Raw genomic sequence first — 14995 nt, forward strand, 5'->3', positions numbered from 1 at the left:
CGTCTGGAGCAGGACCAGGAATTACAGAGGGTAAGTGTGTGTCCTGTGGCCTGTCATCCTTGCGCCGGGCTCTTCATTTTCCAGAAGGGCTTGAAGGTGACACAAAGTGTATAAGGCTGGATTTCAGCACAAATACACAGCACGTTTTCAGAAGTGCTGGGTGTTCCACGGGGGTGGATGTGGGGGTGAGTTGTGCTGTGCCAGGAAAAAGTACAAACTATGACCTGTTCTTTGTCAGCTTTTCCTTTGGGTAAGGGAAAAGTGTAGAAAAGTGAGGCAAAGTACAGATGTGGAGCAGAACAGGCTGATTTTTGGAGATTTTGGAAATGTCCTGGACTTTTTTTTTCCAGATCCAAGAAGAGAGAGAGAGGCTTTGCCTCTGAAGAATTTTGAAAGTGAAATTCTGGATGCAATCCATCACAATTCTGTTGTTGTGATCCGTGGTGCCACTGGTTGTGGCAAAACCACTCAAGTGCCCCAGTACATCCCGGATCTCTCTTCCCTCCTTTCGGTCACCCTGCAATCATTGTTTTCATGAGGAGCAGTCAGGGCATGGGACCCCTCATGTTTCAGCCACAGGGATCATCAGCCAGCAAGAGGTTCAGCCCAGGACACAACAAAATGCACCTTTCAATCTGACATCAGCGACTTGCTCTGGTGAGACCCCACCTGCAGAGCTGCCTCCAGCTCTGTGGCCCCAACATCAGGACACGGAGCTGCTGAATCGCCCCAAACCGGGCCCAGAGACACTTCCGAGCCAAAGGCCAAAGCGTGGGTATTCGCTGTAGTCAGCGCGCCGGGATCACTCCTCCTGACGGGATCACTCCTCCTGACGGCGCACACCCAGGCACACGGCACATTAAATGTATGGCTATAGCTATCCACAGTCATTGTTTTCTGTGCAAAAGGTGTGCTTATGCAAACTATCTCTTAGAATGATTGTCACTAGCATAGGCGAGGCGCAGGCGCTGTGCACCCTGGTGGCTGCACTGAGGAAGGCTCCGCATCCTCTGCGCTGCTCCTTTGATGAAGGCTGGACGTCTTCCTCACCGTGCCCTTTTCACCTTTCTCCTCTAGGCATGGGCAGTCTCTTGTTAGCTGTTTCAGCGATCTCCTCACCGGTTTTAGCAAGCTTTGTCCTTCATGTAATGCAAATGCTGATCCCCGTTTCTTGCCGAATTTCATCCTGTGTATTTAGCTTGTGGCTTAATATTTGCTAGGTCTATACTGGCTACGATGTATCTTATTCTTGCCCAAGTACGCCTAGACACAATGTTTTTAACCCCTTCAGGAGCGAGTCCAGAGAAGGCCTTGAGGATGCTCCATAGGCTGGAGCCCCTCTGCTCTGGAGACAAGGCTGGGAGAGCTGGGGGTGTTCAGCTTGGAGAAAAGAAGGCTCAGGTGAGACCTCAGAGTCCCTTCCAGTGCCTAAAGGGGCTCCAGGAGAGCTGCAGAGGGACTTGGGACAAGGCCTGACGTGACAGGACAAGGGGGAACGGCTTCCCACTGCCAGAGGTCAGGGATAGATGGAATATTAGGAAGAAGTTCTTCCTTTGAGGGTGGTGAGGCCCTGGCAAAGGTTTCCCAGAGAAGCTGTGGCTGCTCCGTCCCTGAAGTGTCCAAGAACAGGTTGGATAGAGCTTGGAGCAACCTGGGATAGTGCAAGGAGTTCCTGCCGATGGCAAGAGATGGAATGGGATGATTTTAAGGTCCCTTCCATCCCAAATCATTCTAGGTTTCTATGATTCTATGCCTTCCTAACCTGCATGACAGCATTCTGCACTGCCACATGGAGGTGCACAGCTGAATCGTGGCTTTATTTCTGTCCTAAGGAAAAAAAAAAAGGGGAGAAATACCTGCTTATTAGCGATCCAAAACCTGCTGTCACAAAAGGTATTTCTTTTTTTAATTTTGCATTAAGGTTTATAAACACAGAGATCAGACAGAAGCAGGATTTTACATGCACAGACAATGTCCCAGTGACTCTGATGAACAGATACCAGCCTGAGCAACCTGATGGTGTCATACTGTTGTTTAAACCCACAATGTAATGTCCTCATGGAGAGGACAAAACGCCATCCAGCTGAGAGGGGGTAGAGACAGATCTTCCTCATTTCTATGCAAAAGTCATCAGCTCTTTCCTCCAACTGGGAAAAATTTGCTATTTTTTTATTAAACAATCCCAGTCAGTCCTGGAACATGCAGAGCTCCAGGGGAGCAGTGTAAAATGTCAGGCCACATGTGCCCCAGCAAAGCCAGCCCTAAGAGGAAGGGGCTTGGGCACATTGCCAGTTCCCTGAAAGAAATCCTGCCCATCATGTGGGGGATGTGTCATATGGCAGAGAATCCCATATCCCAGAGAAAAGAAACCTCCAGATCAACATGGAAGTGAAGAACATCACACAAACGGCATTTGAGGATGTGGCTTAGTGGTGGACTCAGGAGTGTCAAGTTATTGGTTGGACCTGATGATCTTAGAGGTCTTTCTCAACCGTAATGATTCCATGACTCCATGATCAGTCACCATTAGGCCACACAATGCTGTCCAGCTTGGCTTTGGCCTTGACGACGAACTCGCTGGAGGCATCAACAAGCGGAAGCCGTGGAGGTCCCATGGGAATGCCAGAAACAGACGTCATTACAGCTTTAGTCTGTGCAACACCAAAACCTGGGCAGACAAAAGCAAAATCAAGACATTTGCAGACCACTTTCCTTAAACCAGCCTCAATACAGGTGTCCAAAAAAGCAGCAGTACAGATTTTCTGTGTAATCCAGTATCAACCAGGCTTCAAGCACTTCTTGGAAGTGAGAACAGGGTAACTGAAAAGAGGTAACTGTGCTTGCAGACAGGATTGACACTGCAGTAAAAATTACACCTACTTACTACATTTATTCACATGTAAGCATCCTCTGATGCAGACTCACAGAATTCACAGAATCACTGGGTTGGAAGAGACCTTCAAGATCACTGAGTCCAACCCAGCCCCAACACCTCAACTAAACCACAGCACCCAGTGCCACATCCAGTCTTTGTTTAAACACATCCAGGGATGGTGACTCCACCACCTCCCCAGGCAGACCATTCCAGAACTTTATGACTCTTTCCGTGAAAAACCTTTTCCTAATATCCAACCTATGTTTCCCTTGACGCAGCTTGAGACTGTGTCCTCTGGTTCTGTCAGTTGCTGCTTGGAGAAAGAGACCAATCCCACCTGACTACAACCACCTTTCAGGGAGTTGTAGAGAGTGATAAGGTCACCTCTGAGTCTCCTTTGCTCCAGGCTAAACACCCCCAGCTCCCTCAGTCATTCCTCATAGGGCTTGTGTTCCAAGCATGTTCCAAGACTCACACAGAGCCAAGCCTTGGGAGTAGCAACATCCTGCTCTCTGTCCACAGCTCACGACTTCTCATATATCTTTGGGTATTTAGTGTTTGCCTCTTCATCTATAAGGGTAAAAAATAATGCAATTCCTCTGACTTTGAACCCAAGAAATACAACCAGGTTCTAAAGCTTGGCGAGATTCATCAGGGCTTGCATATGTACAGCAAACCCACAGTAAACAGTTCTCTTCATTAAATGTCTGATATAATTTAATGTAAACATTTCCTGTCTCAGTCTCCCTAGGCCACTCTGTTGATTTTAATTGCTTTTTATATTTAAACTTGATATTGTTTCTAGAAATCATTCAATTTTAAAATGTTTTGGCCCCATACAGCCTTCAACAAAATTCCTGTTTAATGACAGCAAGGCAGGAGAGAGAAGTATCAGAGCTATTCTTCTACTTGGGTGCCACCATTTCAGAAAAATTACTTTAGAAATAAAGCTGGAAATGAGCTTTTGGAGATGGAAGAAAAAAAAAACCTAACAAAAAAAACAACCCACAGAAAGAGTTGGGATAAGAACAAGGGTAAATCACAGAGTCACAGCTTTAAGCCTCTGAGATTTCACAGCAGAAGGAAGGAAGGGAGAGTGGAATCTGTCAGGGATGCTTGGTCAGCTCCCTTTGTTGAGCTCCCAACTGCTACTAAGTTGGGAAACAGCAGATGCAGCAGTTTTTCACTGCAAAATCTTTCAGGAAGGAAGTTCTAAGAGCACAGCAACATGAGAGTTTGAGAAGCAGAAAGTTTGCACTTTTAGACACAGAGATACAGGCAATGTTTACCCAGTTTACTTACCCAGTTTGATGACAAAGTTGAGAAATTCCCCAGTGAGAAACTAGAAAAGACCAACAGTAATTTATTAACACCCTCAAATTTGAAGGTGTAAAAGCATCTAAAGCTACTATATTTATATCTGATATCATTGCTCACTTGCATGGATGAGATTAGAGTTGACGGGTAAGTGGTTAAAAGGTCTTGGTTAAAAGGTAATGAGGAATGGTCAAAAAGTGAGGAGGGATGAATAACAAAAAGGGGAGTTGGAGATGAAAGAATTTTTATTTAATAAAGCTGCCTCAGTATGGATGAGAGAACCACGTGGAGAACAGCCACAATAAAGCTCAAAGAAAGTGAAGGTTGCTCCCAGGGAGGCCTGGGAAGATGCTGTACCTGATACTGCTGTGCCAAGGCAAAGTCTGGCTTTGCAAAAGCTTGCAACATCAGATTGGTTTGTCGGCCCAAATAGTTGTATGTACTGTCAAAAAAACAAACCAAAAATAGATTGGTAAATGCAAAGAAGGAACTTAAAACTAGTGAAACAAAAGAAGTAACCACAGGCTTTTGCTGTTGACATTGTCATTATTATGAGAGAAATTAGTGGAATTTATGTGGGGTGCAATCTAATGTCAAGCATCTGAAGTATGCCAAGCTCCATGGAAGAATTAAGAGAGCCAATTTCACTTCCCAGTTCTTTCCAAATGGAATTGCTTTCCAAAACTAAAATAAAAATACATCATCAGGCAATAAGGAAAGTCAATCACTTAATTTTCCACTTGCTTGTTCATTTAATGGATTGCCTAGATGGGAACATAGGTGTCACACTGTAATTCATCTCATCAGTCTGATATGGGGGGCAGAGGATAAATTAGAAATTAAACTCAGCACAGCCCTTTTTCTCACAGACTGCTCATGTGAACTAACAATTTTAACCTCTCTGGGATTTGGTTCCTTACCCAATGCAGATAGAAGTGATTACCTACTTCAAAAGTTGCCATAAGCATAAAAAGTACATTGAAACCTTTGGGTCAGCTTAGAAACCCAATGATCACCCAAAGGAACATAATCTGAGATCCTGGGTTATACGACTGTCCCATCACTAGGACTGGGGCTAGATTATGTGTCTGTCTGCCTCTGTACATCCCTATCCTGCAAAATCCTCCATTGCTGTGACTGAAGACAGTCAGGGAAATACTATGCAGATAGTGGAAGACAAAACAGCACAGTGTATGTGTGAGGGGAAGGAGTCCAAGCCATACTGACCTTCCAACTGCTCCATTTGCCCCTAGTGCCAGTGCAGCCAACAGTTGCTAGTTAGGGGTGGAGGGAGAAAAAAAAAGTAAAAATATTTTACTTCATGTGATAAAACAAAGGAGAAAAAGGGGTGGGAAGGAGCAGCAAAACTGCCTTGCACTGAGTGTCCAGGGTTACTTCTTCCCCAAGGCTGAAGCAAGAGAGTACCTTACAAGAAATTACTTTTAAGAAAAGCTTCTTACCTCATCCACCCCATAAAGAAATTCAAACTCCCCTGTTTCATTCTTGTGTATGCACTGTGCCAGGTCCAAGAGGTCTGTGTCACTGAACTTCACACCCTGGAAGGTGGGGATCTGTGCTTTTATCCCATCCAGCAACTCTTCCACACGAACTGTGCAGAATAGCAATCTCATATGAGGGAACACAGGCCTGTTCTGGGACAGTTCCCTGTCTTGTCCCCAAGAGAAAGACTTCATATTTTACAAGTTGTTCACTTCCAGCCTAAGCCCAGTAAACTATACAGCTCTAAAACAATGAGTAAGACAACAAAGAGTAAGATTCTTTTACCAGATCAGAAAAAGTTTAGGAATGAACTGGCAACAACACATTTAAGACTAAATATAAATCCATGCTTTCAGAAACACCATATAACCTGCTTTCCAGAGCAAATAACCATAGATCTGTACTCTGTACTTACTCTTCACACCCGTCAGAGGAGGAATGTGATAATAATAAAATGGCACCTCAGGGGCTTCAGATGCAACCTTCTGTAAGAAAGCAACCAGCTCATCTAGAAGGAAACCAGCAGGGATCCCGTAAGAGAAGGAGACCATCCATAGGGAGACACAGCATGGGGGATGTGGAGAGTGTGTGCACTCAGCTTTGCACACACACAGCAAGTCATACAAAACCCTTCACATGTCATAAAACATTAAATGGGACATAAATCAGGGGAAGACCTTAAGAAAGGCAAAGACATATTCCCTTTACACCAAACCAGTTTCAGTAGCTCCTATTCATTCTCTTACAGGTGTAACTCAGGCATGCTCTCACATGTGCCAGATCTGTGCCAAGTGGCCTCAGCAGGATCACTTGTGTGGAACAGAGGACAAGGGATCAAGTTCACGTTCACCTCCCTGGGGTATGGTGCTTTCATATGAACACTTCCATTCATAAATTATTCAGACAACTTTTAATATTTCTTTTACAAACCTCCACTTCGTGTGGTTCTTTTATGTTATTGTCAGGATCTTAAGGACAAAATACTCAGTTTGTAAGTTTTGAGGTAAACTTAGACAGACAGAACCAAACTGATCACCTCAGTAACAAGAGCCACACCTGTGTATCAGCAGTTGCTCAATTTGGTCAGTGCCCAGCAATGGTCACCATGGAACCAGCTGCTTCCTAGTGTGGCCCACATCAAGCATGAACACCAAACTATCCATTCAGAACACAGACTAGTTAACTAGACTATTCTTTCCAAAAGCAATTCTTCTTCTTCTTTCAAAAGGCTAACAAAATACATCCCAAAAGACATCCTTCCCATTTCTTACCAGGACAATTCTACTCTCATCTTTAAAAAATGCTTCTTGCAGGTTTTGCTTTTCCATTACAGTTGTGCAAACATTATCATCAGAATATTTTCCAAAGAAAGTACATGACATTCATCCTTTATCTATGACTAACGTTGGGAGGGCAATAAGAAGGCCTCAGCAATCACATCTACTCACCTTTGTTTGAGGGTTTGAAGAAGAAGGGGGCTATGACAGCAATGCCGTCAGCACCTATGGCTGCTGCATGTCTTGCCTATAAAAGACAGAGTGGAAAGTATCTGAGGGTACATCTGCTTCTATTTATCACACACAGAGTGAAAAATATCATATACACACCAATTCTTGGCACTCTGGCAGATTCAGTGCTCCCACATGAATGATCACGTGGTCCAATCTGCACAAAAAAAAACAAATTCAGAAGATTTTGGAGAGTTTTCAGTGATGGTGAACTACCAGGCTGCCAAAATTACTTGCTTCAGCCCAGGCAGCCACAGAAGAAGAACCTACAAAAAGAGTTGAGCCTGGGTTGGCCTGATGACCAGAAAGATGGAGAAAATGCTGACAGTGACAAGTGGTGGTGGAGGAAGAAAGAAAACACATTTGTAAACATGAATCACATGTTTACATCCTTTACATCTAACTTCTTGCTGTTGTACTTGCAAGGCTGTCAGGAGGGATGAATCTTAGCATTTTATTAGGAAACTGAAATTAAGACATAAGGGATTTAAGGGGAGGCTGGGAAGCATAAAGGAAATCAAAGTATATCTGTACTTTCTAAACCTATTTCTCTGCAAACCTACCAGAAGAGTTCAACCTCACAGCACCACCTTTGACTGCTTGTCTGCTCCTGCAAAGGGATTCCTCCACGCTCCAGTCCATCAACCCCACGGCTATTTTTCTCCCTTATATCCATAGGAGACATGGATATAAAGGCTATGGATCTGAAGCCTGTGATCCTTCACCCCAGTTTATTTCTCCTCATTATCCTTCTCCCCCAAAACCCCTCCTCCTCTGCACATCCTCTGGCCCAGCATTCAAGAGAAAGGCAGCAGTGAGGGGTACAAGGCTGTGACTGGTACTAGAAAGGGAGAATGAAGCTGAAATTGGATACACAGCTGCAGATCCAGATTGAATTCTTTCTTCTCTTATTAATTTTGTTCCTTTAGGGAAGCAGTTAAGCACTTCACACCTCAGCTTCAGTCACACCAAATAATGTAATACATTAAAAGGTTCAGAAATGCTCTTTATTTGCATTTCTTCTCAAGACGAAGCAAAGGGGACAGCTCTTCTTTTCCAAGCCCTTTCCCATCCCCCCACCTCTCAGTGTACCAAAGAGGACTCTCACAAGCTCTCTAAGCAGCAGGAACACACACTGCTAACTGGCAGTGGCAAAAACATACTTCTGTGATAAAGGATCTGGGGAACAAAGCCTAGCAACGCAATACTAAAAAAAAAAAAACCAAACACATCAGCACACTTCGTTTTGCAATCAGGCATTATTATAACATAAGATCTGGAACCCCCATTCCCTCTCAGTTACTTACTTGTCTTTTCCCTGGCACATCCATTCTTCTGCCAACTGCTTCCTCTCCTGGATGCTAAGGGATAGACCTTCTCCTGTTGTGCCATTCACTGTTTAAACACAACAAAACACAACACACTGGCTGAGGCCTCACCTACACACATCAGTTTCAATGAAGACAAGAACTAATATTTTTGAGTTGGGAAGAATCATTCAGATCAGTCTTCTCTGTCAACACAACATTATCCATTCATCTCTGGGAATGTCACCTTATGAAGGCACCTTATTTTATCCCCCACAGAAATGGGGTGTGGGCAAAACCAGATGCCTGCAGTCTCTCCACTGGTGAATATAAATGGCCAGGATGACCCCACATGCACATTCCCTCCCAATACAGCTCCTATCAGGTAAGATATTACAGGATTCCCATCCAGGTAAAAGGGCTGTTACACAGTTGCTGTCCCTTACCAAAAACATTCTTGACATTCTGCTCATTTACCAGATAATCCACGTACTGACGAATCACTGGGAGGTTAACTTTTCTGCAATAAAAGGAACCACAGCAGCCGTTAAGTCCCCACCCACAGTTATTTTAAACTTAGTGATTAGGAAACAAAAGAAAAACCCCATATATTTTGAAACCTTGAATTTTCACACACACAGATTACCCAGATGTAAGAAACACTTGACATCTGTTTAACATCTGAGGGTAGCAGCTCAGCCTTGAATTCTCTCTTGCAGTTTCTCTTCCTCCTGACAAGTAGTTCGCGGTTCCAAACTTTTATTGGGAATTGCTGCCGGCTTGTCACAGCAAAGAACTTTTTTGGGAGATGTGAGAGAACAGGAGACACTAAAACCTTTTCCTCTTTTGAGGGAAACAGGAGTCCTCTTGAGAGCGCAAAGTTATTAGTGCAAGTGCTGGCAAATGGTTAAACTGCTGGATGGTTATAACTGCTGGATACAGAGAGGGAAACGGCATCCGCTGGATGTGACTTTGACCTCTCTCTCTCATTAAAGGATGAGGAGAGCATCAGAATTCCCTGGCAAGAGGGGAAAGAGAATTCTTGGGTTATCTTCTATGCAAGACAAACTTAATTTGTTTACTAGTGTATAATATTTCACTGTTGTTTTCATTTGTCAAAAATATAGATCAAACCTATGGTCTGGAAGTCAATTCTGATGCCTCGATAGTTTTTACACAATATTCAAAATTCCATAGATGCCTTCCCAGAACATATCTGACAAGGACCATGCAGTCCAGGCAGAGGGCTCAGGTCACTCTCTAAATACCATGTTGCAATACATTTGAGTCATAATTAAAAAAAAAATAAATAAAAAAACCAGAAATAGGTTTCCTTTAAAGCAAGAATCAAAGCAGTGACTGCAATGGAATGAGTTCCCTGCCTGGGATGGAGCCTTGTTTTTCAGCACTTAAAGTAAAGTTCACTTTTGGATATCTGTACTAGCAAATCTCCAATGTCTCTCTCAAAAGCACGTACAGACCCTGACACACCCCCCACAAGAGCTCAGGTTTCCCGCTGACTCCAAACAGCTTGGTCTTGCAACATCAAAGTGCAGTGAGGAGGCTTCTGTTTGCCATGCCTGCTCTGAAGAAAGCTGAATTTCAAGTTTCAATTTGATGTTATTTTCAAAATAGTGCTGTCCTTGCAGTATTTTCTTCAAATTTAGACTAATTCCATGCACTCATACACACATGACTGCATGCATGACTTAGCTAAGATAGAGAGAAGTCTAAAAGGCCTTCGGATTCTGACAATTATTTTCTAGCTCTCAGGAGCTCTTCGTAACTAAGGACTGTAATTTTCCTTAACAAATGTGAAAACACTGCAATGCTCTATACACGTAACTGTACTACGATTTAATTTGCACCTACAAAGCAACAGAAAAGGAGATATGAGACTGATCCAAACTCTCCAAACCCAGAGCCATAGGACTTGCTGGCAACAGAAGGAAACAGAGACGGGGAATCTCACTCTGGGACCAGTTTAGTAGTTCCCCCAATCCCATCAGAGATTGATTTAAAAAAAAAAAAAAAAAAAAAAGAAAAAAAAAAAAGGCAAGAAAGCAAGAAAGCAAGCAGATCAGTTCTAAATAAGAAAGAAGGAAAATAGGAGTGGAAGGAAACAATAATCAGTGCAACTTTGACAGCTCACCCATCCGGAGTCATTGGCGTGATGGTAGCAGCTACCAGACCCTTTAACTTCTTTCGGGGTGCCATTGAGCTGTTTGGAAAAAAGGTTGAAACGGGATTCCCATGTCTGTTCAAGCGCTTCTGTGAAAGGGTAAAACCCCCGCGGGCTGCGCAGCCGAGCCCGCCGGGCAGGGAGGGCGGCTCTGCAGAGACCGGCGCCGGGCCATTCCCGCGGGAGCGGGCGGCCCTGCCCCGGCTCCCCTCACCTCGGCCAGCCGCCACAGCCGCGGCGCTGCGGGAGGCGGGGACAGCGGCGGAGCCAGCACAGCCGGCCCTGCTCGGCCCAGCCTTCCCTCAGCAGCGTCCCCATGTCCACCCCATCTCCGCCCAGCCTGCCCTTGCCCTGCATCCTCTGCCTGCGCCGCCGCCCGCGGCCCCCCGGCACAGCCGCGACGCCCGGGGGCTCCTACTGGCCATGCTTTGTGCAAGAGATAAGGCTGGTTCGGGGTATCCATCATTATCTGCAAACTTCAAGATAAAAATAAATAAATGAACCTTTAAATATTAATAAATAACAAGATGGAGACAAACAAAGTCTTGGAATGATTTGGGTTGGAAGGGACCTTAAAAGGTCACCCAGTGCCACCCCTGCCATGGGCAGGGACACCTTCCACTACCCCAGCTTGCTCCAAGCCCTGTCCAACCTGGCCTTGGACACTGACAGGGATCCAGGGCCAGGCACAGCTTCCCTGGTCAACCTGTGCCAGGGCCTCCCAACCCTCCCACGGAGAAACCTCTTCCAAATATCTCACCTAATATCCTCACAGCCCTGCTGAGGTGCTGGAAGCACTCCCAATAACAGTGCAGCGTCCCTGCTGCGGGACACACAGACGGATCCATGTCCCTGTGTGAGAAAGACAAATGGAGCTCAGACTTTCTGCTCCTTGCATGCAGCCCAGCATGGGGCTTTACCAGATGTGTCCATTGTGGAGTGTGGGCTCCATGGCAGTCACACACAGCACAATCCTCCCCGTCCCACCAGAACTGCAGCTGGGCCAGGATTCAAATCTGCTCCCAGCAGATCTGACCAGCAGACTACTAGCACTCCCTAAGACAAGGTACTGCCCTGAACAGATTCATAGCAATAAACTTCCAAAAAATATTTTAAAAATTGTCTTCAGTGTGCACTTTCAGATCTTCCATTAGAGTGTGTTCTGAGAGCACCCAGTGCCTGCAGAGAGAACAATCCCCTGTTGTGTGATTCAGGAGCACATTTTCCATGTATTCACATCATAACCTCAGGAGTTTGGGGCTGTGGTATTCCTCCTCCACCCCAAAATATGCTCACCGTGGGCTGTTTGCATGCAGAGATCACTCTCTGGGTTCTCGCCTTATTAAAAGCTCCGTACAAAGCACATATATTTTCCTTTCCTTACAGGGTCATCTTGCTCTTCCAGAAATCCCCTATCTCTGCACTCTTCCATTCCCACAGGTAGTTTCTCTTTCTCCAGGCTCAATAATTCCAGCTCCTGCAACCTCCTCCACCTCCCCAAAGCAGCAGTGTATTTCTGGAAGTTCACAGACAATCCAGAGCTGTATAGAGCCATTTAGAGGAAGTCCTCAAGATTTCCTGAGTATTTTAATGCAGTTTTACTGCTACTTCGTGGTGTTGACAGCACAGGAGAGAAGCTTTACAGTAGCCTGGAGAGGTTTAGAGCTATTTAGAACCCTGTAGGAGCCACAGATTGGCATAAAATGGTTTTAGAGCTGTTTTGAGCTCCTCAGAGGAATTTTCAAGTCACCTCGAGGAGTTGAGAGCTGTACAGTAGAGATTTAGAGGCATTTTAGATGCATTTAAAGACACATTAGTGTTGCTTACAGCAACAGAGAGCAGCTTTAGATCAGTTGAGAGAGCTCTGAGGTGCTGAGAAGAGGTGTAGAAGAGCTAAAGGAGTGTGGTGCTTTACAAGAGTTCACTTTAGGGCTGCTTGGAACAGTCTGCAGCATCTTGTGCAGTGACTGGAAAAGTGTCTTGCCACTTGCCATGAAATAAGCAGTGCAGTGTCAGTGGTCCTAGGACTCAGAGGATAATAAGGACACCAGTGAAAGCAACAAAAATAAGTTGCTATTTTTTCCAAAATAAGTAGGGCAATAAAATACAGCTTTGAATAGATTTAAGCAATTTTTCTATCAGGAAAAGCATATTAATGCCAAAAGGTTATCCAAATAACTTTGTAAGGTAATTTCAAATAGGGAAGTTATAAACATTCTCTTGCTGCCGTGTGCCAACAAAGTGGATTCATATATTTAATAAGAACTCCATTATTCAAGTAACTGATTTGGTGAAGGAGCTTAATAACTAAAGCCAAAGGCCCTGTAAGTTTCCTTCAGACCTTTCGTTGTTGCTGTTATTAACTTTTCCATTACTTTCATTACTTTCCATTACTACAACTTAGCAATCCTGTCCTTTACTTCTACTTTCCCCAAATCACTGTTCTCTCTACATATATGCAGTTTTGACATCCAAGCTATCACATTTCTCAAGGGGAATTCTGGTTTGGTATAATTACACTATAGTCTTGCCTCTTTTTCTCTGCAATAAACAAATGTATCCAGACATAATTTTCTTTCAAAGACAGACCCAAGTCTATTTCCAGAGAAATATGAAGTACTGAAGCCTAAATGAAAATTCAGAAAGACAGTACCTGTGAAAGTGATGAAATTCTCTTAAATATCATCATGGCTGGCTGGTATTCAGAAGTACATCATCTGGGGAGTTGATGTGATGTCATTATCTACGTATCTATCTACCTAGCTACCTACATTTACTCTGCTCTCAATCTGAACGTGCAAAAATCAAAATAAATACTGACCTCCCGGATATTAAATTTTCATTTTAAACTATTAAGTTTGCTGTTGATTCTATCTGAAAACTTGCCAGTTTAACTGTTCTAGAGTTAAGCATAACCTGGAGGATTTTCCTAACTTAGCATTTTCTTAACAGTCTCACACAGACATTCCCTGACAGGGAGTCAGAACTATAAGCTCTTTAAAGTCCCTTCCAACACAAACCATTCTGTGATTCTCTGATTCAGGTTGCTGTGTTTGTCTCACAAAAGATGTTTTAACATGCCAAGTTATTAATTTTTTAGATGTTAAGATGCTTTCCCATTAGCAGTCAACAAGAACATAATCCAGTTTATGTCTCTGGAAATAGAAAGAACTGCCAGGGTGCACTGGAGCCGAAGTGACCACTGGCAACCAAGAGAGGACCAGGGATGTTACTCTTCAAGGAAAGCTCACCTCTGAACACAGCCAACAGTGCCACCTGCTGCAGAGTGCAGCGTTGGCTCATTCTGGGAACGGACAGGAAGAGAGACCAGGTTCTTGAACAATCCATCTCTGACAGCCTTACTCACATCATCTGAAGAACTGAAGTGCCCACCAAAACCCCACACCCACTACCGATATCCCCACTGTTAGATGATGGGAGAGTTCTGATACGAACCACACTCATGCCAGTAAGATGAGGAAGAAGCTTAGGAGATAAACCCCCAGTTCCAGTTACCTCTTCATGCCTTTTTGGCAGTGGAAATTATTTTAAGGAAAATTTTTCCTTTAACACATTATTCCCTACTCTCTGGGCCTGTTTCCATCATATCTGGAAAGGACAATTTCTGCATATTAGGGTCATTTTCAGACATGTGGGGCTGTTCCCACAATTTCAGAACAACCCTTCAGCAGAGTCAGGAGCTTAACCCAGGTCCTTGGCAGAGGAGCTGCCAGGTGGTCTCACTCCATGCAGCATATAGACTGGAGTAGGCTGAGAATGAGAGACAGAGGGAGAGAGGAAGGGAGGAGGGGGCCAAAGCAGATAAAGAGGAAAATATCACTTTAAAACTCTGGGAAGGGGGATCAAATAAAGAAAATGCAGAGCCCACTGCATTTCTGCCCAGACAGCTGTTGCCTTTTCAGAGCTGTGTTAGCAAATAAGGTCTGTTCTGTCACAATTTATGCTTAAGTCTCTTCTAAATCATTTAAAAAAGCAAAACCAGCAATGCAATAAATTTGTGTCAAGACTTCTTTTCTAGCAAGCACTGTTACCTCTTTCCCTTAATGAGACATTCCTATCTTTAAGATAAAAACTTACCTTTTTTCATGTTCTTGTTTCTTGGAAGAATCTGTCAATAACAGAATGTGGATCAACTTGTAGGGGAAGATGAATTAATTTCCTCTCAGCACTCAGAGAGGATGGGAAGTTTCTGTGGATTTAGGTAACTTCTTTCACTGGGTGAAGTTTGCTGAGACAATTGCTTGTGGAGTTCAGTTTCTAGCTAGATCCCAGAACAGATCCACAT

General features: G+C 44.1%; 1 protein-coding gene across 2 annotated transcripts; it reads right to left on the reverse strand.

Annotated features, from left to right (window-relative positions):
• Positions 1-1879: 1879 nt before the first annotated feature.
• On the reverse strand, positions 1880-12497 carry NPL (N-acetylneuraminate pyruvate lyase). Of its 2 annotated transcripts, XM_068199530.1 has the most exons (13): positions 11450-12497; positions 11108-11158; positions 10660-10728; positions 8954-9027; positions 8508-8595; positions 7300-7357; positions 7141-7216; positions 6108-6200; positions 5653-5801; positions 5420-5466; positions 4550-4634; positions 4178-4217; positions 1880-2668 (listed from the first exon to the last, which is right to left on the reverse strand). In XM_068199530.1, the coding sequence occupies exons 3-13, from the start codon at positions 10722-10724 to the stop codon at positions 2517-2519; spliced, it is 927 nt and encodes a 308-aa protein (XP_068055631.1). In that variant the 5' UTR covers positions 10725-10728; positions 11108-11158; positions 11450-12497; the 3' UTR covers positions 1880-2516. The 2 variants fall into 2 exon arrangements, with proteins under 2 accessions (XP_068055631.1, XP_068055632.1); XM_068199531.1 differs by lacking the exons at positions 5420-5466; positions 11108-11158; positions 11450-12497.
• Between the last annotated feature and the right edge of the window lie 2498 nt (positions 12498-14995).

The sequence above is a fragment of the Anomalospiza imberbis genome, chromosome 9 (genome assembly GCF_031753505.1).
Source record: "Anomalospiza imberbis isolate Cuckoo-Finch-1a 21T00152 chromosome 9, ASM3175350v1, whole genome shotgun sequence".
NCBI classification, from domain to species: Eukaryota; Metazoa; Chordata; class Aves; order Passeriformes; family Viduidae; genus Anomalospiza; species Anomalospiza imberbis.